This window comes from Chelonoidis abingdonii, chromosome 13, assembly GCF_003597395.2.
Source record: "Chelonoidis abingdonii isolate Lonesome George chromosome 13, CheloAbing_2.0, whole genome shotgun sequence".
Classification (NCBI taxonomy): domain Eukaryota; kingdom Metazoa; phylum Chordata; order Testudines; family Testudinidae; genus Chelonoidis; species Chelonoidis abingdonii.
Window position 1 is genome coordinate 22,395,590 of NC_133781.1, and position 24,478 is coordinate 22,420,067.

A 24,478-nucleotide genomic window follows, 5' to 3' on the forward strand; every position below is an offset into this window, starting at 1 on the left:
TTCCTTGTTCTTCCTGTACCGAAAAATAGTCTAAAAGGATTATAGTAATCATTAGCCTATAGAGACCCATTTTCATGATGCTTTAGTCACCCTTTGATTGGGCAGAAGGGAAATAGATGAGTCAAAACCTTTAACCTGCAGGACTTTTCCAAAATATGACTCCTTGGATCCTTCTGCGGTCCCAGAACATGTGTTTATGATCACTACTTGTATTTACTACTACTTTCTAGTAATAGTATACCATCAGATTGATTTTAGAAGTTGCAAACAAATACATTTAGGAATTCAAAGCTAAAAGAAATGTAGGATTCCAATACCATAAAGGGTTTCACTGAAAGAACTAGTCAAACAATGAATTTACTTACTGCGTGTGTATAACAGTTAGCAGCATGTTCATAGCACGTGGGTTTGTAGCGGCTGTTTGCTGGAGCTGGGTGGTTCATGAACCTGTTCAGATAATCATGGAATCCTTTTAGAAAAGTTCACACACACAGTAGCATCTAACTTAAATCTGTTAACATGTTAAAAATATAAGCAAAGTGATGTTTTTCTTACAGATATTTTAAGCAATCTCAAAGATATACTATACAATTGAAAGCTGACCTAATGAAGAAATTCATTAAATAATTTTTTCTGTGTTCTAGTGTATAGAAGACCAACCCCCTACACATGGAAGACTCTTAATTTAGTATCAGTTGCATGCAAGATCAGACCTTAGTTTTTCCCATGGCTTGTTCTGTTTTCTTTAAAAACATACACAGGGTAGGAGCTCTGAGGAATGGCCATTACTCTAGGGAATACATACTAAAATAGGAGTAACCTTAGGACCAAGATTTCTTTTATCTAAAGTCATAATAGTTTTCTCTAATTCTATCTAGATACTAGAGACTAATCCTTTGGATTACGACAGCTGAGATATTGGTGTTTCTGTTCCTCTAAGGGGCCTCAACAATTGTGAGTGTGCCTAGTCTTTTAACCAACTGTTTTAGCTAAGGTCAAGACTTTGGGTCTGCCATCCAAGTCTAAGACATATTTTTCTTTCACTGACTGTTTCACCACACAGTCTCTTCCCCAGGCCATATGGACCCACAGTATTCAGAACATCCTGGAGGAAAATTGGGTTTTATTCCAAATTAAGATTAGATTCAGAGGAGAGGGAGCACAGCTGAACTCTCTCAAATTTTCCCATAGAGCATATTACTTCAGTAGTAGCTTCAGAAAAGTGAGAGCCAAAGGGGATATCAAAGTTCTCACTGTTCATGAACTACTGTTAATCTAGTTCTGATGAAAAATGTTTCCCCATATTTTTTCGAGTCTAACTTCTAAGCAAAATGTAGCACCAGGACACTAAAATAAATCATTCCCAGCTGGTGTTTAAAAATATGGCAATTTATTAGACAGTTCAGACAACTGAGATGTTCAACTTGCCCTTCCATGCTGCATTACGTGTTTCACTACCAAGCAATTAAAGTAATATTTTGCTAGATCTAGAATGAGATGCATTATTTTAAAAAAGTCAAAAATTTTATCTACATTATAAATGTAGAAATAGTTTTGAATACCAAAAATGAGTAGTATGTTTATAGAGCTAGAGCTGTATTATAGGTAGCCTAATAAGACCAATGAACTCATTTCTAAAGACTTTTCCTTTAAGGCTATACACCATCTTCTGCCTGCTTAGGACTGCATTCAGATCACAACGGTTTCAAGGTCAAACATACATCTAGGTAACATTTCAACAAGTTGTGGCAAATATTCTATTGTTTATTTAGGAATTGCGAAGGATTGCATAGAGCAAGAATAGGTGGCCCTTTGGAAGTGGATGGGAGCATAAATCTAAAATAAAAAATGCATTTTAATTCTGCTTGAACCAAGAGTCAATCACAAGAAGCTCGCGAATAGAATCAACTGAGAAAAAAAGGTAAGAGAGAGTGTTAGAAAAACTTGCCAGCATAAGCTATATTCTTCTGAGAACAGCTGGAAAAACCTTGTGTCACATAGAACTGCAGACACAGGCAACAAGACCAGAACCAATATGCAAATATTCCCTGGATCATTCTAAAACCCTTTTTTGTTTTCCAAGATATACACAAATAGGGAAAATTAAGGTTCAAGAAGAAATGTCATACTAACTTATTCCCCCACTGGTCTATATCCATCTCTTGTTTTAGACTTACACTAAGTCCCTTGGGACAGGGATCCTCTTTTTGTTCAGTGCCTAGCACAGCGGAGTTCTGGTATGGGGCCCCTAGGTACTATAGTAATACAAAATAATAGTTAATTATTCCAAGTAGATCATTTTGTACTAATAACCAGCAATACCCAACTGGGTTTCTCATAGGCTCTCACTGGTACCCAGCAGGGAACAGAATCATGAATGCACAGCCCCAGCCTCTCCCCCCACTCACCCCCCAACAGGTGCTTATAGGTTCAGAGCTCAAAACTGCTTCATAAAACAGGACTTGTGTTATAATGCAAGAACTTTGTTTTTCCTGGTTAGGTTTCTTAAGTCAAGAGTCCTATTTAAATACCATCCATCCATTTACTGTGCTGTGACATCCGACCAAACCAATCTTAGCAGCTGAAGTTGTGGCATTTGGAAGCTAATTCTTTTGACCAAATATAGAGTTATTTGTGAAACAGAAAATATTTTTATCTATTCGTAACTGACAATCAGCGCAAGTTAACATTGAAACTCTGGGTGCTAATGTTTCTTTATTTATCAGTTTAGTATACAGGAATAAGTAATCCTGCAAAGACCGATAAATTGAGCAGGATATCAAAATTAAACTCCCCTTCTAAACTGGTCCACTAACAAATACAATCTCTACATAAAGTTGCATTTTCTGGGTTCCCTGTAGAGGCATGACAAAATGTAATGTTATTCACACACCAGTGAATACCGAACATTTATGCCTAACTGCAGCGAACTCCACTAAATCCTAAAACAATGAGGAATTTAGCAGACTTGCACCTGTTCTTAGTCTCTAGAACAACCGTAGGATTGCAATCAGAGGCAAACAGATTTCCACGACATTTGGAAAATGGAATTAATGCCAGATTGCCTCTCTTTATTTATTCAACAACTGTTAAAGATTATCTGAAAGTTGTCTAGAGGGAGCCAAACAATTCACTCAGTTCTGTTTCCAAGTTGGGAAAAAATAGTTAAAAATAAAGCATCTGTTCGGTTATTCTTCTGTTCAGGATTAGATTCCTCCTCCACAGTTAAAGTGGATTCAAAACCACAGGAGACGTCTTTCCATTGATTACATCTGGGATGATTTTACAAAATTTCTCCATGGACCACAGTGGTACCTTTCAGGCCTTGTTATATGTAGAAGCAAAAAGGGATCAATTATATCATCTTGAGAGCAAACTTAAAAGTTTTGCTTATTTCAAGATTCGGAATGTTAACTACTTCAGTTGTTTTGAACTATTCATGATTTACAAGAAAGTTTAAGATGGTTAATGGGATACTTCATTGCAGTACAAGTTTAAATTAAATTATATTCTAATTTTATATCTAAATGAAAAACAAAGAACATCTGCACAGGAGATGGGTGAATGCATTGTCAGAGCCTCTAAGGACTGGATGAACTTAAATGACTTTAATAGGACTGGGTTAGATGCAGACTTTGACTAAACCCCCCCCCCCCCCCCTCAATCTCCAAGATAGTTGGCTGGTATACCATACATCAGTGGAAACTAGACTGGTATTGCTTATATCAGTGGGGAGACAGCTTATAGCAGCAGAAGAGTTCTTTTGGCAGTATAGTTTACACTAATTTACCAAATGAAATCAGCTATACCAGCAACGAACTTTTTTGCTGGTATAAACTGCATCTAAACTAATGCTTTCTGCTGGTATAAATGTGTTGTAAAGAATCACACCGCTAACCAAAATAATTACACTGACTAAAAGCCCTGTTGTAGAACTGGCCTCCGAGTTTGGAGAGCTTCACAAACACGGAGTCTGTTTCTTTATACAAGATTCTAGAAGCTTGTTTGAAGGTTTCCACTTGGTTAACACGTTGACAGCACAGCCAGGGGCATCTCCAGGCCCCAGCACGCCAAGTGTGCTTGGGGCGGCAAGCCACGAGGGGTGCTCTGCCGGTTGCTGCGAGGGTGGCAGGCAGGTTGCCTTCGGCGGCGCACCTACGGAGGGGCTGCTGGTCCCGTGGCTTCGGCAGACTTCCCGCAGGCTGCCGCCAAATCCGCAGGACCGGGGACCTCCTACAGGCAAGCCGCCGAAGGCAGCCTGCCTGTTGTGCATGGGGTGGCAAAATGCCTAGAGCTGCCCCTGAGCACAGTAGAGAATTTCAGTGCTCTTTAGCAAGAATCTTATTGGAAGAGCAGCATTACTGAGCTACTAAATGGAAACTGAGCCTTGCCCTTTTTCTACCATAGATGATTGTCTCACAGAATTGTGTTTTTAGGGAGGGACTCATCCATAGAGTGACAGAGATCCTAGTTTGTCTACAAATGCTTTGTTTAAACAAAAATCGAGACAGACAAATGAGTTTGGGGATAATACACATGAATGCTCCCCTTTGGATCTTGGAAAAGTTCTAAAAATGTGCACTTCTACTGCGCCTTTAATGGGAGGATTTCAAAGCACAGTATCACCTATCGGCTTTAGGCGTGACCTCCCCCCCAATACGTCCTTTGTGAAAAAAATTCATGCCTCACTGACACCACAATAATTACTAAAGTCACACTGACTCCCATTCTAGATTTCCAAGACCACCAACATTTACAAGTTCACTGGATCCTTGCTAGAAAACACATCTATATAGCATGAATTTGCATATGACATGAATGAATGGATCCCAAATTTAATTACTTTAATTGTAATTCATTTTAACACGGATCCCTGCTATAACGCAGTCTCAAATCCCAAGTTCTAGCAAGGATCCGGTGTATTTCTTTACACTTAACACAGTAAAAAAAATAATTCCAAGAAACACACAAACCAAATGTTAGTGTAAAGCTAATTTGAAGAAAATGGTGAAATATTTTTTTCTACAACAGAAGACTAGCATCTTAGGAGCACTAGGCAAGTTAGAGCAGCTAGTATAATTTTGTTTATAAGGAGGAATTGATTGGAAGAGACTAGATTAAAAAAAAAAAAAACTAGAATCTAGATTTAATGTTTTTATATCACACAAGTCAGCCACTTCCCTTCTTGACAAGAACCTCCAACTCCCAAAGTGCAGTGAAATGTGGACACTTCCTTAATGGGCAACCTTCTGCCTTGTCCACAAGCATCTACAATTGTACCAGGTACAGGTATGCTCCACATTGACAGACTGCATTTCTTAAACAACTAGTTTGTTGGTCCCTTAAGTGGTCATTCAAGACAGGTCATGCTCTACAGCAATTTTATTGTGGCACATATGGCTTTTTTTTTGCCCCTGGAAAGTGCTCATAATTATCCAATCTTGAATTGAGAGTTTGTTGCCATGTTGCAAGTTTCATTATGTGTTGAGAAAGTTCTGCTATTTATTTTGGTTCAGTGTAGGGAGAAAAGATTACTTTTAAAGATTACATACTCAAAAATGAACACATGGTTTTGACATCTACTATGAAAGATCAACTCAGACAACTATTCTTATATGTTAAGTTAAAACTATACTGTAGCACTGAGACAGATAGAAGAATTGATTTCCTGACCCAATATGTCATGTTAAAAAGGTGACCTTGAGATGCTTGTTCCTTAAGTCAGTCAGGGCTGGGAACATCACGCACAAGATTGCTTTGCTTCTCCTGTGGGAATGCTGCTGCTTTTTGTTCCTTAAAATCATGAACATTGCAGTGACGACGATACTGGTTTTCCTGCTAACCCAATATTAGAGATAATGTGCCACTTTAAATCTGAATCCCTCTTGCCACTAAAGTACTTTTTATTAATTTATTTAGTATTTAAAGAGGGAGAATAAATGAAAAGTTGGTATGCTGTATTCAGACTAAGTCTTACGTTAAAAAGTGAGGGTCAGGAGGTTTGAATGGACAAATTTACACTTAGAAGAAACTTTCCTAGACTATATCTACACCGTGCACCTTACAGCAGCACAGCTGTGCCACTACAGCAGTGTTGCTGTAAGGTGCGCAGCGTAACTGTTCTTTGTCTCTCCTGCCGACAAAATAACTCCCCCCCACCCTGCCCAACAAGGGGTGGTAGCTTTATCAGCAGGACTGGAACACGTGACTTATGAGGAGAGGCTGAGGGAACTGGGATTGTTTAGTTTGTAGAAGAGAAGAATAAGGAGGGGATTTGATAGCTGCTTTCAACTACCTGAAAGGGGGGTTCTAAAGAGGATGGATCTAGACTGTTCTCAGTGGTACCAGATAACAGAACAAGGAGCAATGGTCTCAAGTTGCAGCGGGGAAGGTCTAAGTTAGATATTAGGGAAAAACAACAACAAAAAAAACCTTTCACTAGGAGGGTGGTGAAGCACTGGAATGGGTTACCTAGGGCGGTGATGGAATCTCCTTCTTTAGAGGTTTTTAAGGTTAGGCTGGACAAAGCCCTGGCTGAGATGATTTAGTTGGGAATTGGTCCTGCTTGGAGCAGGGGGTTGGACTAGATGACCTCCTGAGGTCCCTTTCAACCCTGATATTCTAGAACAGCATCTCCCACCAACATAGCGCTGTCCACACTGACGCTCTTCATTGGCAAAAAACTTGTAGGGGGGAAGAAACATGCCCTGACACCAATGACCCATGAAAGTTTTACTGACAAAAAGTACAGTGTAGACATAGCCTTAAGCTGAACAATGAGACCTCAAAATATAAATTAAATTCTGAAAATAAAAATAATGACTATGCCAGGCAGATGAAGAAAAAAAAAAAAAATCACCAAGGAATGCACAGTAATAGCTTACAAGAAAACCCAGTTAGTTTTAGTTATCTGTTACACCAAGAGAATCCAGAAATGTTTTCCAGTGTAAGACTCTTGAACAGTGAAGATATACTGTTCTTATACTAGTTCTTTCATTATACAGTCAATATAGAGAAGATTGTAAAACACACACAGTTTCCAGGATAGGACAGTAGGGCACTTCTTAGGGGTGCGCACACACACACACACTCTTATGTTAATGTTGTTTTGTTAACTGTAGAGCATAGAATTCATACACTGAGGGCATGTCTACACTACCAAACTTTGGTTGATGTAAGTTATGCCAGTGTAAAGCCACTGCAGTCAAGATATGGCTTGTGCATGTGCCTACTGAGTTCCTTGCACCAGCACGGCACACACTCACCAGGAGCACTTGTGTTGATGCACAATGTGGTGCACCATGGGCAGATACCCTAGTGTGCAACTTGCCATTGTGCATCCCCTTTTGGGAAATTCAGGCACTGCATGGTTGGGCAGAAATGAGTCAGGGAGCGAAGGATCAAGTTCTGATCATGCAACTTTCTCCATCCCGCTATGCCATTTCTATCCCATAACATTCATGCCTTTTGCAAAAATCCCACAAACTCATGCAGTGCTAGTTACAGTCCCTGCTTCTGTCAGAGGTAGTGGAGTCCGCACAGCTCTGCACTACTGTCATGAGCATTCTGTGTTTGCAATGCATGATCCTCTGGTGTTTGCAGAGCCACAAAGAGAACCATAGCTGAAAGCAATGTGATAATTTCATGGAGGACAGCTTGCTGTGGGACTTGGAAAAAACCAATTCAAGGTTGGTGGAGGTGTTCATGAAGCAGTTACAGATGGTTTAGTGTTCCCTCAGGTCCAGAAGCCACAAGTAGGATTGAATCATAATGCAGGTTTGGGATGACGACAGCAGAGGCTGCAGAATTTTCGAGTTGTGAAAGGCCGCATTCCTGGATCTGTGTGCCGAGCTTACCCCGGCCGTCCAGAACAAGGACACCAGAATGAAATCTGCACGGACAGTTGAGAACTGAACGGCAATCACACTGCGGAAGTCTGCAGTGTTGGATTGCTGCTGATAATAAAAAAAAAAAAAAAAAAAGTCAAGTAAAAAGTGGTTGTGTGAATTTTATATAATTATAGTGAAGAAAATTTAAAATGTGCCACTTTGGTTTAGATTTTAATATGTGTCAGTTCAAAGATATTTATCACCTGCTATTTTTTTTGCATGTGTGTCACTGTAGGTCTGACCAAAACCAAAAACCGGTAACAGTGATAAAAAGCACTCAGATGAGGTCTGTTTAGGTCATAAGAAACATTTCAACCTGCCCCCTTCAAACTACAGAAAATATACACCTAAATATTTAACATAGCAGTTTTCTGTAACCAAACAAGTATTCTACTGCTCTTGACTATAGATTTTCCAGGCTTTATTAAAAAATGAAATATTAATTTAACCAATCAAATTATGGGTACAGCCCAAAGTGGGAAAACACAGGTCTTGTGAGAAACACTGCATCCTGGAATTTGACAATGATTCACCATTTTAAAAATCTGTAATGCAAGACAGAATTACAGGATGCAAAGTTCTTCCTTGATCTACACTGTAGATATACTGTACTTTATCCATATGCAAAACTCCCTGTAGCATAAATGGAAATTCTGAGCATGGCTACAATAGATATCATTAAAGAAAAGTCTGCAATGTGGATTGAAAAACAGTTTGCAACTTGAACACTAGAGTTCACAAGCCAATTTAAAAGCACAGAACTGGTGCCTTTTTTTTTTTTTTTTAAAAACAACCCCTCCCCCCCAGAGATCAATGCATGTACTGATCCTTAAACACACACAGAATGCAACAATTGCATTTCTGTGATGCCTTTGTCTTCCATTCACAGACCTCAAGACCCTTTTACAAAGATTAGAATATACAAGCTAACTACATAGCTGTAAAAACATGTTGAGTACAGCACTGTTAGTACCACAGCAAATGGACCAATGCACGAGACATGTTTACCTTTTAATTTGAAGTTCACACTGAATGCAATTTAGTCTTCTCTGTCCTCAGATAGTGAATTTTCAAGTGTTCAATTTTGTGGTGCTTGTTGTACCTTCATAGTTACTATGGTGTTTGTCACTGATCCCATGAGTTCTGTTGCCTTGTACAATAGTAGGTGCTTTCAGTTGTGCGAGGCATTATGTTGTGAAATAATCAAAGATACATTATGTTCTCAAAAATAGATTTTATTGGGTACCAAAGCCAGTACATAAAAATTATATGCAATTAAAAAAAAACACTTTTTTTTGAATAAGTTAAAAAGGAACTAAACATGGAGAAAGAACATTCATGCCCATTTCAGCATCACAGACAACAAATCAGGTCTCCCACAGGTCAGGATGTGAAGCTGTGGTTGTCCTTATTGTCTCCCAGTGTGGATTGGCAGGGGTACAGATGCAGCCCTGATGCCATGTGGAACATTGGAGAGCATGGGGGTGCACAAGAACTCCATTTTAGTACCTCCCATTGACTGCAAAGGGAGGCAAGTTCAGGCTTGTTGATCCTGCAGGCCCACCAGAGAGTTTGCAGCATCTGTGTTTTGTGCTGAAATGGCCTCATTATGCCCTGGTGCATCTGCCTCTCCTTTTCCTGATGGGTCTCTCCTGTCCACCCTTTTCCTCCATAGGGATTCCTCTTTCTCTTCCTTATCTAGCTCAAGCATTCCATAGGCATGGATGGGGACTCCTGAAGGCCACAATGGCAGGAGCTACAGCTAACACACACAGAGGTATCATTGTAAGTATAGTCAAAATGGAAAGTTTGTTCAGTTTCAGAGCTTCCTTCCCTTGCTGCCCTAAGGTTTTCGGCAAGGCATGCTTATGGACACTTCAGCATGCTTGAGCACGGCCCCACTCTCCAATTCCAGCTATCGTGAGCATGGGCTCCCAGAGGCAGAGAGCAGAGAAATGAGGAGGGAACTGTTTGGTTGCATGAAATGGTACAGGTATAGGGCAATGGCAGTGAATACAGGCAATATTTTCCATAGGCAGTGGTGATTTTAGCTGAATTCTCCCTCGAGAGTAACGAAAAGGCACAGAGACCACAGCTGTGGCTGGTGACCCGAAACCACCCAGGTCTGTATGTTGCTAGCTGTTAACTGCAATGATGCCTGCTACAGTCATCGCAGAGTGGAGTAGAAACGTGTCCTACCACAAAATAAGAAATAGAGTGGTCAACCCCAGAAACGTGCAGGAGAGGATTGCAGAGCAGCTCCATGGAAGTGTCGTCAAGATCTTTCAGGACAATTCAAAGGACATCCGTGTGTATGTAGACAAACTGCTCCACAGATCCCCTATCCTCTGCCTATCTCTAGTGGGGAATAAAAAGCAGATAAACTACCTTTCCGTTGTACCACTACTTCTAGCATGAGGAAAATAAGTCAATAGATGGGTCCTGCTACACGGGGGTCAGGCACCATCAGTACATTTAAAGATTGTAATGGGAAATGCATTCACACACTTACCCTGCAGCAGGCTCCCCTGTGCTTGACGGCCTGGCCTGTGGAGTCTCAAACATGTCCTGGCTTTCAGCATGGCTGGACTCCTCAGTCACATGTTACCTAGCCTCCTCCTCCTGACTGTTCATGCAGAGGTCTGTGTGTCCAGTTCCTTGGAGGTGCCTACAGTGCTCTGTGGGGTGCTAGTGGGGTTTCTGCAAAGTATGGCATGCAGGTCATTTTAAAAGCAGCATGTCCGTGGCTCAGCACTGGATTGACTGTTGGCCTCACGGTATGCCTGCTATAGTTCCTTCACTGTAATGCAGCTCTGTTGCTGATTCCAGTTGTTCCCCTTCGCCCACATCCCCTATGCAATCTGCTTGCAAATGTTGATGTTTCTATGGCTGCTGTGTAACTGTGCCTGCACAGCCTCTTCCCCCCCTCCCCCATTAGCCCAGAAAATCCATTACCTCCCCATCTACTCCAGGCAGCAGCACATCTACAGTGTGGTCAGTTGCACCCAAGGGGAAGCTGCTAGTTGTGCTCACCAAGCTGGGCAATCAGGAAGAAGTATTTCAAAATGGTGAAGGGGTTTTAAACCGGGGGGAGGGAAGAAGGGTGGCTTGCATTCTCTGTGGACCCTTGGGAAGCAGAGTTCACAACTGTGACCAGAGTGGTCAGCATCAGGCATCGCAGGACAGTTGCTAGCAGACCGTTAGGGTTGACATAAGTCACAGTGTCTGCACTGACACTGCATGGCTCTCAGTACATAGACGATAGCTCAGCGCTGTTCGAGAAGATGGTGTAACAGGGTGCTTACATTGGCTAGAGATAAAGTTTAAAAAGTAGACACATGCAACTAGGCAGCTTACGTTGACCTAACTTTGTAGCATAGACCAAGCCCAAGTCATTCAGGTCCATCAGGTGAACACATGACTTGGAAAAAGGAGTTGCAGGAGAGAATTTGTACCATGTTTATATGATCAATACTAACTGCTATTTTAGGATTTTACAGCCTATTAGGAAAAAGACACATAGGGTTTCTGGTTTTCCTGATTTTTCGTGTACTAGACCTTAGTGTTTAGTAAAGTAATTGACAATAACGCTAATTAGAAACAGAGACTGTGCAGATTGGGCTAAGGAAGCTTCCCCCAGTTAGCTCTGCTGAAGAAAATCAATTTTGACATGAGACTCCCTTAGATCTGTTACCAGTCAATAGTATCAATCAAGGCAATGTGAAAGCATTGCAATATGTATAAAATACGTTTGAAGGCAACCAAGCTTTAAAATGAAGTATTCATCAAACTACAATGGCCTTGGACCAAAGGCAAACCAAGTCCTTTACATCTTCAATGCAGAATCCCACGAGGGCAAACATCTTCATCTCAGAGACAGAGAAAGTAATGAATAGGGGGGCAAGTGGCTTGGGCAATTCACACACACACACACACACACACACACACACACACACACACACACACTCTTACTTTAAATCACTTGAACTTTCTGTCTAAAGTATCTGACAGTCTTTTAAATAAAAAAAAAAAAAGTACTCCTATGAGTTTAGCAAAAGGACAGAACTCATGTAAACTTTTTAATGTAAATTCTTGTTCATTTCCCATAAGGACTGCCTTGTTCACTGTGTTCTGTATTTCAAACGTGAATTATATAGAATTAACCAGTCCTATGTTAAGGGAAATACAGTTTAAAAAAAAAAAAAAAGTACCATGGACCACAATGAGTTTGGAAGACAGTATAAGCACTGTTGTAGCCAAGACACTACTTACAATTCAATCTTATTTTTTCTGTAATCAGACCAGTGGCCCATCTAATTGTACACTCAATATTGTGTTGAGCACTGGGTTACATCCAAAGCTGTAGTAAGAAAAACATCCACAAGAAACTTGCCCATTTTGCAATATATTCTTGACTTCATCTAGTGATCAACATCAGCTTTGAAACACGAAGCAATAGCCCTTAGCTAAGTAACTCTGTGTGAAGTTATTCACACAATGGTCCAGTTTTGTAATCTTTTAGGAGGTAAATATTTTGCAGTATTTAGTTTCATAGACTAAGTTACTTTAAGCCCCAGGTATTTCCTTTCATCCACTTTAATTGTGTTGCCTTTTTGTTTTACTTGGTGCCCTTCTGTTTTTGAATAACTGGCAAACCCAAGTAGGAGGTCTGAATGGCCTTTTATAAAATAAATAAATCCATGATTGATAGAGTATGAGAAAATATGCTGGTTTGTTCCTGCCAGTGTTAGCAGGAGAATCGATTAAATAGAATTCCACATTTAGATACCAAGGTAATAGGTTTAAGCAACTAAAGAGACTAGACAACACGAGGGGGGAGGGGTTGAAGGAAGAGTGATTTGCATTGTTCCATTCATTGTTTTATTTTTCTCTAAATAAAAAAGGTACAAATAAAAATTTAAAATAAAAAGATTAGTTCTGCATCAAGCTTGATATTCATAATTTACCTGGTAGCTATTTCTACTTTCCTCCTTTTTTTCCCCAGAATAAAGAAAATAAATGAAATCCCTTCACAAAATAAAATGACCACACTGATCATTAACTGTGAGAGATGTTATGGACTCCCACACAGAATTATTTTAGATGCAACAGATTCAAAATGCTTCAAAACATGTATCAGTACAAAATTAGATTGCTTCCATTTGTCACATTCATCATTAGATTAAATAAATAACACCATTCACAAATAGTATGAACTCTGAAGCCAACATAATGTGGCCATCAAGTCTTCTTGAAATAAGCAAATGCTGAAAGTTAACCCAAGCCCATCATATGCTCACAATCTCCATTATAAAAAGAGGCCTGCTGTTTTATATTTCCCTATAGCCTAATCTAAAATTCATTACTATATGCACCTTGATATCCCCAGATTTCTGGAAATTGTGAAGTAAAGGCATGTTAAGGTGGAGGAGCTCAAAATGAGAAGAAAATAATGGGGCTGGGAAAGAAGAGATGACACTCACGTAATGCTGCAGCACAGGTCTGAGCTAGGGAGCCTATCAAAACAGGCATGAGCAATGTAGACAAGCTCTCTCCACTCATGTCTACTTTAGGTTTGATTTCCTTGATCTATCAAGCTTTGCCTTTTGGTTTGCTTGCTCAAAAAGTAAAAAAGTTATTGTAATTCTGCAATAGACTGAGACAGTGTACCTCCTGGGGGGTGGGGGTGGGGGCGCGAAATAGGGAGGCTCGCTGTCATTCAAAAACTTCACCTTCATTGTACCAGATGTTAGAATGATGAAGCACCTGAAAACCCAAATACTTATGTTAAGTACCGGGTTCTATTGTTCCTTGAACTGACCCATTTTTGGAAGGGAGGGGATAAGAACAAGGAATGAGGCCAGCATTCTGATTCTGTCTGCTAATGGGCATCTAATTGTTGTATGCAGCGTAGTTATACCTGTGCTGGTCCCAGGGTATTAGAGACACAATAAAGGTGAGGTAATTTCTTTTACTGGACCAACATCTGTTGGCGAGAGAGATAAGTTTTGGAGCCACGCAGAAGCTCTTCTTCAGGTATGAGCGACTAATGTGGCTTAAAAACTTCTCTCACCAACACATGTTGATCCAACAAAAGAGATATTACCTCACCCTCCCTGTTTCTCTAAGGGACATCTAAAGACGCCGGCATGGACTGAAAATATCCCCATATATTTAAGGTTCCTCAACCACCACAGAGCACAAAAAACCACACTCTTTGCTTGTCCCTTGCCAACCATTCTCTTCCTACCAACCGTTCTGCATCGTAAAGCAGCCAAAACAAACAGCTAGACATCATAATCCCAAAGCACCCTATATCCTACAGACCCCAGAGCCAGTCATTCACGAGATGAGATCATTTCTAGGTTGGAAAGTCCCCTGCCAGCGGTTGCACACGCAGGGAGAGCTGGCTGAGTCTAACCAAAGATGAACCTGTGACAAACCATCCCACCGGATGCGTGACCCTTCACCCACTTAAAAACGGGGGGGGGGGGAGAATCTCATCCCTCCTTGCGATGTATTTCCTTTTTGGAGACACGCTGGCTCCGCCAGCCGGCACAGCCCGGGTCCTTCCCCCAGGAGGTAAGGGACTGGCTCCCCAGTGACAGATGCAGCCCACGGGGGGCTGGCGGGACTTTGCATGCAGCTATGGGGCGGGGGGGGGGGGGTTCTAGCCCTGGAATTTAAACTCCTCCAACACAGCCCTGGTCCCCCCCAAAGACTTCAGCAATGGCCCCCGCCCATGGTCCAGTATTGGGGGTGGGAGAGGCAGGGGTCAGACCCCAGAAAGGGCGCACAGACCCGAGGAGGTGGGGCGGGGGGATGCGGGCACCAGCCCGGGGCGGCGTGGGGAGCCCGGGTCCCCCGGGACGGGCGCTCGCCCCCGGCTCACCTCCGCAGCCTCTCGCTGGAGCACCGCATGGGCGCTGGCGCCGGCCGGGCGGGGTCGGCCGGAGCGGCTGCGGGCGTCCTGCGGCGGCGAGGGCCGGGCGTCCGGGCCCTCATATGGCTTGCGAGCCCCGTCGGCCCGGAGCGCCGCAGGCAGCGGCGTGTGCGGAGAGACGGAGCCAGCGGCACACGGGGGCAGGCGCTCAGCGCTGCCGCTTTATCCCCCCTCGGCGCCGGGCTTCCCTCCGCCCATCCCGCCCACGGCGCCGCGCGCCCCGCCCCTCTCGGCGCCAGGCCAGGGAGGCAGCGAAGGCGGAGTCGGGGCCCGGGTTGCGGGACCCTCGCCCGGCTGCAGCACCTGTCCGGAGGCCGAGCTGCCCAGTACCGCGGGGGCTGCAGCCGGGTGCAGCAGCGGCCCTCGCTCGCCCTTGTGCGCGACACAAGCTCTGGGCGGAGGGTACATAAAGGGCTCCCCGTGCAGAGCCTCAAGCTGCCTGCGGCGCCTCTCCGTGGTGCAATGGAAACCCCACGCTGGCAGCCCGCGAGAGTCCCCGGCCGATGTGGCAAATCAGATCCCATTTTAGTCCAGCTGCCAGGGGGACGCTGCTTTGGAACACGAATAAGCACATCCTGGTACTGCTGGGTTTCCTTTGTCAGAATGAAAGGAGAAGAAGAAAACCCTTGTACTGCCTGACCCGTGGAATTCCCTTCGTGTGTGTGTGTGTGTGTGTGTAGACACACTCTCTCTCTCTCTCTTAAAAAGAAAGCCAGGCTGCACCTGGGTACAGTTGTTTCTTAGGTGAGGAGAGAAGCAGGCATGCTGGAACTCGAATTATTGCAGCACTCCCTGGCTTAAAGTGGTTTCCAGCATATACAGGGTTTCGTTTTGTTCAATGGTTCTCTGCACCCCCACTATAAAATGGTTTTACTGCCACTAGAGAGAAGGGAGAAAGTAAAAGGAGGGGGAAATGTAAGGTAGGAGAGGTTCAGATACTCGGGTGCTGGACACAGAGCCTAAACAGAATAGTTGGAAGGGTGGAAGAAGGAATTGAAGGGGAAAGTAAAAGAAGAGAGCTAGGACAGGCAGCTGAAAAAGAGGCCAAGGCTGAATCAGAAAGGATAGTGGTTTCAGTCCCTTTGTTTTCATTCAGTTGCCCCAGGAAGCAGTGAGCTTAAAAAGATGAATCTTCCTGACCCTAAGAACAATGTACTTGTCTATAAAAAGGTGAGATACCAGTAGGGTGACCAGATGTCCCAATTTTATAGGGACAGTCCCGATTTTTTGGTCTTTTTCTTATATAGGCTCCTATTACCCCCACCCCTGTCCCGATTTTTCACACTTGCTGTCTGGTTACCCTAGATACTATCACCATAACAGAAACAATGGAGAGAAGATAGCATGGCCTCAGGCATGGTGCATTGGATGCTGTGCCCAGAGCAGTTTGGCTTTTGTTCCCAGCTCTGCTACAGAGCTGCTGTGTGACACTGAGCAGGTTGCTTCACTTTTCTGTACCTCTGTTTTCCCTCCCCCTCTTTGTCTTGTCTATTGTGACTACAGCCTTTTCCAAGCAGGGATTGCCTCTAAATGTGTTTGTACACTACTTAGTATGTTGGAAACAGTAGGCAATGCTGTAAAGAAAACACACCATTCCATTTAAGATGTACCAAATACCAGGGCTTGAAGTGGGATGATGTACCACCTCTCACAAGCTCCCATCTTCCATTAAAGAATCTAAGGCAGGGGTCGGCAACTTTTCAGAAGTAGTGTGCTGAGTCTTCATTTATTCACTCTAATTTAAGGTTTCACGTGCCAGTAATACATTTAAACGTTTTTAGAAGGTCTCTTTCTATAAGTCTATAATATATAATTAAACTTTTGTTGTATGTAAAGTAAATAAGGTTTTTAAAATGTTTAAGAAGCTTCATTTAAAATTAAATTAAAATGCAGAGCCCCCCAGACCCGTGGCCAGGACCTGGGCAGTGTGTTACTGAAAATCAGCTCATGTGCTGCCTTCGGCACGTGTGCCATAGTTTGCCTACCCCTGATCTAAGGCCTTGTTTATAGTTGGGATTGTATGGACAGTGACCAAGGCAAGCCACTGGTGTAGACACCTAAGCTATGATGCAGTTTATCCTACTTTCAAGCTGGAGTGAGCTGCAGTGGTGCAGATCACACGGTTTTCATCACGGCAGGTACACAAATTCCCGGTGTGAATGGACAATACCTAAGCTTTCATTAAAAAGAGGGGAAGGGAGAGGAATGGCAAGTTTATCCCTTGTAGTTGAAAAGAAAACCTTCAAACTGCCAAATGGGTTTAACCACTGCAGATTAATTTTCCTGTGTTTGCAGACAGCCTAAAATAATGTCAAGATCTGTGAATGGCCCCTATTAATCTCAGGTTTTAACATTTAATTTGGACATGAATTAACTATTTCACTGCAAATCAAAGCACATAAGAAAAGAGATAGAGGTTCATAGTATGAAAATCTACTCAATTTACATGTGTGACACTGGGCAAGTTGCTTCATTTTTCTGTACCTCTGTTTTCCCTCCCAACTTCTTTTTCTACTAATCAAAAAGAAGTAAAGGCAAAGGAGCATAGCAAGGCATCGCGAGCTCCAGAAAGGGAGTGCTAAACCCAAAGAGCCTATCAGAATACATGGTCATATTCTGAATACCCGCACAGCCTAAGCAGCACCGCCTTCCTGCACAACACCCTACCCTCTGTGGTGGTTTTCCTCTGTTGCTCCCATAGCAAGTTTACATACTGAAAGTATGAAGAAAGTACAGGAAACTGTCATGACACTGCTGCATCATCAGACTGTGGCTGTGAGCAGAGCACAATGTGTGGAGCCCAAGGAGGGTAAAGCAGAAAGCATGTGTGAATGGTATAAAATGTATCCAGTCAGACCCTCAAATCCTTCTTGGTAGGACATCAAACTATTCTGCCCACATCCTCTCTATTCCTCTTTCTTCTTAGCTGCTGCTTCTTTTGTCATCTCCTCTTATAGTCTCTTCATCTTTTCCCCTGCTGCCTCCTTGTATTTGAACTAGCCTTCTAAACTCCCCATGGGGCACACCGACTTCCTGTCTTTCTTCAACTTTCTCAAAACTAATTTCTCCCACAAAGTCTTGTAGCAGCCACAACCTCCTTATTCCTCTTTGGCCTTATTATTTACTGTAGCACAATGACTGCCCGATCCTCTGGGTGCCAAACACTGAACAAACATAGACCCCCAAAGAGCATACAATGATCTGTGAAGGGTGGAGAACAGCAGCTTAGGGAGAAGTAAACCACCAAATATAAACATTTTTAGTGCATATTATCTCTTTGTAGTTAAAAAATTGCAGAAGTGCTAACTAACCCCATGCACTTCAACCTTTGATTGCCTGATTTGTGTGTTGCAGGTGCACTGGAGTTTTTGTATAATTTTATACTAATTCATTACTTTACCTGATAATCTCTTTATGGGAGAACTTCCATCCTGCAAAGATTTACTCTTGGACTTAATTGTATAGAGCCATTGAATTAAGTAAAACTAACGGTGCACAAAAAGTAAGTAATGTACATAAGTCTTTGCAGGATTTATGCATGCACATGTGTCTTTGTTCAGTACATTCAAGCTATTTCACAGTGCATAGTACACTTACAATTAAAAATCATGTAGTATAGCAGATTTCCATGATCCCACATAAATTTAATTTGGTCAAATTTTCACACAAGACTCCCAGGGAATATTTGTAGAATGTAGCTCTTATAATACAGTATTTTAGTATTTCCCACCCTGAACAGTTAAAAAAAAATCATGAATCAGGCTCTCAAAATCATGAGAGTGGCTTAAAATAATGAGATTTTTAGAAATATTAAGTTTTGGGTTCCTTTTATTTGCCTTCTGCTGCATGAGCACTGGGATTCACATTTTAAAGTTTTTCTTTGGAATCATGAGGATTAGAAACTTACTTCTGTGTTTTAATGAAAAGCTGACACGCTCAGAGAATAACTTGATTGCAGCATCTGGGGCTTTAAGAAAAGAAAAAAAAATCACATTACTTGTGATAAAAATTGTAAGATTTTGTGATGCTGATGTTGAGTCAAATATATGTATTTCTTTTTGCAATGAAAGTAAGTTATTCAGCACTCACATTTAAGAGCCTGATTCTGAACAATACCATACTTAGCACTTACCACTCGCACAGAAATCCCATCTCTAATTGCATTTCATGTTTAATGACTCAGACATTTTATTGTATTTTGTAAATATCAGAAGAGCTCAGACCTTTTTATGGTCTCAGGAGCTACAGATTAATTTAAAAAAACTGGCATCAAGCACAAAACTGCAGAAACCAAACCCCCCCAGGTCTTCCAAATGCCACTATTTCTATTACACTCTTATACTTCACAAATTAAAAAACCTAAGATGCTATTTCATTGCTTTATTACGAAGTGCTCCTGGCACTAGAAACATGTTTCCTCGCTTTAGCTAGGAGTGCATTTTTCGATGTGTCAGGTTTGCTTAAACAAAATTGCCAGTGGTTTCTTAAGGGATGAAACCCTAGCTGCTACAATGTCTTTGTCCACCTAGAAACAAAATGGCTGCATGCTGATGATGAATGGCCCAGGGGACTGCTAATAAGATACAGAAGCTTTCACCTCTAGTTTGGTGGATTGAATACATGTCCACTCAACAATAATGGAAATTTGTTAGATGGGTGATGTGAAATGAGCCTGATAGGCAGGTGTCCACCCAGCAAACCTGCTGCTAATTGCCATGCTTAGTGGCAGGCTCATCATAGAGAACAACGAGTGGCTGGGCCACATGGAATGACCTATTCTTTCATTGCTATTTCAGGTTTGACACATGGGAGGAGCAGGAGGACATGCAAAGCTTGCCCTGCCATTGTTCTGTGGATCAAGAAATTCATTCTCCCGAGCTGTTCATTAATCATTTTTCATGAGCTCAGTTCAGACATATATATCATTTCTTCTTTTTGGCACAGACATCAAGCACCATGGGGACATTATACTAACAGGGATAGAAAGATGGGATCTTTATGACAAGCTGCCATTTTCACTCTACCTTACAGCACACGCAGAACCTACATATGATGGTTGGCGTAGGCAAAACACACCCCATGGCCAAGACTAAATTGTAGTGTCCCACAAGAAGTGTGTGTAGACGTCCTACTAACAAAATTAAATCTCTCATTGTCACATCTCTTCTTGTCACATTGACAACATAGGAATCATTGTCATTAGTATGTGTGTCAGACATACATGATGTACCCAGCCTTGTCATTTGTCAGATCAAGAGAATAACAAACATTTAGAATAAGGAACTGCAATTGTTTCTGGAGTGCGCTTTGGTAGTCACCAAACGCTTACACAGTGATAGCTAATGTTTTCCTTACTGACTGATTTACATTCCTGGATACTTGCCTGAGTCTTCAGTGGTCACACGTACACAGCTAAGGTGGCCAGTTTCCTTCTATGACTCTGGGAGCCATCATCCATTTTAACATAGCAGAGAATAGCTTAGGTCTCTTTATGAGGCAAGAAGAGACAAGTTTGACTGGTATTGATGGGTTGGACTTAACAGGAGGGGTGGGGTAAGTCAAGATGAAAAAAAGGAGCATTGAACAGAATCCAGGTTTCCAATAGAGGAGGAGCTAGATGACTACTCTGGTAGGAGGGAATGATTTGGCCTGTTGCTTAGGCAGACAAACCAGCAACACTGAAAGTGTGCTGCTAACAAGAAGAGATAAAGTGAAGGATTCATGTGAATGGAAGGGAGTGTGGATAGCTGATCTTGGCTCTGGGTTTCTGTGAGTTTCTTGTTGGAAGCTGCTTTGCTGATAAGAAGAAATTATAAATTCTTTGCTGTTGCTAGGGAATTTTTTGACCCATTAGGTGTGCTTTGTACTTAATAAAAACAAGGATTTGGGGGTGAAAGCACTCTTGTGTGTACCAATTGTTTATCAGATGGAGGTGCTGTGTTCCCCACTGATTTATTTCCTGTTGCCACCTGGAAAACAGAGACTAGTTACCATGGATTTGGGTTCAGAAAACCTCGGGTACCATAGTGATTTAAATCAGAAGGCCAAACCCTCTGTATTGGGATGCATTTAACCAATTATTAATAAGTACAATTCATCCTGCAAGATGCTGTATTCTGCCACAAGGAAGTCTCCACTAGTAGATAAAGAACTAACACTTCTTGGGTTTATAACAATACATAGTATAATTAGCTCAACAGATTCTTCGTAAATCTAAGTCTTCTACCCTCTCCTCCTCTCTTGCTGATTGCTTTCAGTCTTATCCTGTTATGAGGGAGACATTCGCGATTAACACCTCCACCCATAGGATACTGCTGATAGAAAAATAGTGACAATTTGTTGATTTGTGGTGTTGGATTCTTACATGAGCAACAAATAGAGTTTGTGGGAGGATGTGGAGTCAGAATCTCAGCTGTGGCCGTGGAATGCTCAGCACATCAAGGAGCGCAAAGGTGGGTTTTTTGCTCTCCCAAACATGGGTTCCTGTCTGCTGGCCTGTGCCTATAACACAGATGAGAAGAACCAGAACCTCCTATTCCTACTAGTGATTAGGACCTCTTAAAAAATCCACAATTTTCCTGACCACTATCATCTTGTACATACATATACTATAATTTAAATAACATGACGTTTGAAAGCCACCCCATTTTCCGCTTAAAAATACAGCATTTCATAGATCAAATGCTCAGCTTGTTGGTTGTCTGGGTGGTCATCAGGGCGCTGATTATCTCTACAATCTGTATCATCTCTGGAACTGGATGGTTCCCAGATAAATTGGGACAACTCAATAATCTGCCCTAATGTACAACATTATACAGATAAAGGGAAGGTTGTAATACCCTTACTCACACTGAGTGGTGTTTTACTCCACTTACACATGGTGAAAAATGTTATTCAGCATGAATAAAGATATCACTGTGTGGCCCAAGATACCAATGGTTCTCTCCTCTGGAGAGCAGAAAGGTCCTTCCAAGCCAGCGTTGATGGTCCTGACACTCCAGCATGGGAGAATGAACATGTAGAGAAGTAGCTGATGTAATACATGAGAAAGCTGATAACTTCAGTTGTCAGTATGATGAGTCCTTAATTCTTCAGCCCATTAAGTGTAGGCTTTTCACAAGGTTCTGTAGCTTTTCCTGGCATTGTTCCATTCACTCAGAACAACTCATTCTTCTTGGCACTGATATTTGATCAATATGTTACCTTCTATATTGTCAAAAAAAAGTATGAGATTTTCACATTTGTGCCAGCATCCATTATATAATTAATACACCCGCAAGTCCCTCTTCAATAACAAAGCAGAACTAGTCTGGATTGGTAAAGCAGACACCTACATGTAAAGACTTCTCTCTCATTTCCTCCCAAACCTCAGATTTTTTCTCTTTGAGAACACATCGATGATGAGCCAGATTCTGCCATCCTTATTCACACTAAGGAATACCTTCCTTTGACATTGCAATGAATGGGACTACTTGGCGGAGTAAAGTCAATGGGTCCGATCTAAGGCCATGATCTATTGTCGAGAAGGCAATAGAAAGACTACCTCCATTGAATCCATGGGCTTTGGATCAGGCCTTCAGTAAATAAAGGTCACAGAATCTGGCCCTTCATATTTACAGATTTTAACATACATTGCTTCCTAACTGAAGGGAAAAAATTGCAGTTTCCTGATATATGGTTAAGCATGGCAGAAGTTTTATTCCAAGTGGGTATTATCTAGTTTTAGGATGAGAAGCAGCTGAATTTGTTATTTTTATATGACTGTGTTTTTAAAATACAAAGATACCTAAAGTCCTTTTGTTATACTTTTTTTTATAAAGAGAAATAAACAGAAAATAGATAAATAAAAATCTCAGGACAGATTTTTCTCTCATGTCTAGTGATGTAAATCAAGAAGAATTCCATTGGAGTTTATGGAATCAAAATGGTGTAAGTGGGACTAGAAGCAAGTCTATTGTGTTTACATAACAAGTTATCTCTTGTTTAGTACTGGGACCAGACCCAGGATTTGCTTAGAGCTGAGGAGTCATTCATGTAAAATCACAGATCACTCTGACAACATTATGCTAGTTATTTGTTAAAATGGGGTTTTCATTAGGTTGTTTAAATAATAAATTTGGAATCAGAGAACCCAAATATAGACTGAAAGGCACACTTTGAAACTTGAAATAAACATCTCAGTTCTTTTACTTTTGAGAAATAGATTTTAGTAAAGAATAACCTAAGAATCAAGGTCTCCTCCGGCCCTCTTTTAATGGCAAAAGTCATTGAGAAGTGAAGTGAAGCTATCATATAAAAATCCAAATCCAAAGTAGAGGGTGGTGAAGCACTGGAATGGGTTACCTAGGGAGGTGGTGGAGTCTCCTTCCTTAGAGGTTTTTAAGGCATGCTTGACAAAGCCCTGGCTGGGATGATTTAGTTGGTGTTGGTCCTGCCTTGAGCAGGGGGTTGGACTAGATGACCTCCTGAGGTGTCTTCCAACCCTAATTTTCTATGATTCTATGAATGTACTCACCAGTTACTGTTTTTATCATGTGTGTTGGAAACTAGAACTCCTTCCAATAACATGTGGTGTTTCTTTCATTAATGTTTAGGTTCAAACCTGATTAGGAAACATTTTAGAACATGTGAATCTATGGATGAGTCATCCTATTATTTGTATTATAGTAGCACCCAGAGGTCCCAAATGAGATCAGGGCCCCACGGTGCTAGGCTTTGAAGAAACAATTAAAAAGAGACAGTCCCTATCACAAATCACTTATTGACCTATAGAATGAAGTCAGGGAGATTTGAAGGTGCACATCACCTTCCAGGACTGGCTCCATAGATATGTTTCATTGTGGAAAAGGCAGCTACCTGGCTTTAGGAACATGGCATTTCTTTTTCCAATTGGTCCCTCTGAACTGCTGTGACTGGATTTGTATGAATTATCTGTACTGCGGTAGCACTGTGGAGTCTCAGTCATGGACTGGGATCCTATTGTACAGGGCGCTATACAAACTCAGAATGAACAGGGAGTTCCTGCTGACAATCTAAGTATTGTTTAACTTTAAAATAAAATATTACCCTCATTGGAAGTGGGGAGGAAGAGGATGAGAACAGTCATGATGTAATGATCTCATGTCATTACTGATGAGGTAGCTCTTTCCACTCAGCCTGCGGAACAATTTGTGGCACTCAACGGGGACCTGGGCACTGGGACAAAATAATAACCATACTTGATGCTTTTATAGTGCTTGTCATCTGAATTAATTGATCCTCACAACATCCCTTCAGCAAGGGAGCAAAGTATTGTTACATGCAATTTACTAAAGAGCAAACTGAATCAATGAGAGGTTACGTCACTTGCCAAAGGTTGCACAGTCAGCGGCAAAGAGATATCAAGAGACCAATTGCCTGTCTCGCTGTTCTAACTACAGTAGTAGACATACACTGAGTGACTCCCAGATAGATGCTACTACTATTAAAAATGACACTTACCAGCACTTCTTATCTTTGCCATCTAGTTAAGTCTCACAAAAGCCTTGCGAGGGTGGTATTACCTAACCGTCATCTTTTATAGATGAAGAAATGAGGGAGGGGGAAAGAGAGGATAAGGGGTAAGTTTTCAGAAAGGCTGAGGTCTGGCTTCTCTTTTTGTGTGTGT

At 41.7% G+C, this 24,478-nt stretch overlaps 1 protein-coding gene across 3 annotated transcripts in view; it reads right to left on the reverse strand.

Annotated features, from left to right (window-relative positions):
- MMD (monocyte to macrophage differentiation associated) overlaps positions 1-24,478 on the reverse strand; it is a 139,751-nt gene that overhangs the window by 12,762 nt on the left and 102,511 nt on the right. The window contains exons 1-2 of one of the 3 annotated variants that reach the window (XM_032805602.2): positions 14,782-14,813; positions 366-447 (exon numbers count right to left, since the gene is read on the reverse strand). In XM_032805602.2, coding sequence (XP_032661493.1) covers positions 366-447; positions 14,782-14,810 — 111 coding nt within the window. In that variant the 5' untranslated portion in view covers positions 14,811-14,813. Of the gene's footprint in view, positions 1-365; positions 448-2,177; positions 2,259-14,781; positions 14,814-24,478 lie in introns of those variants that run through there. The other 2 variants (XM_032805605.2, XM_032805603.2) reach the window with 2 other exon arrangements.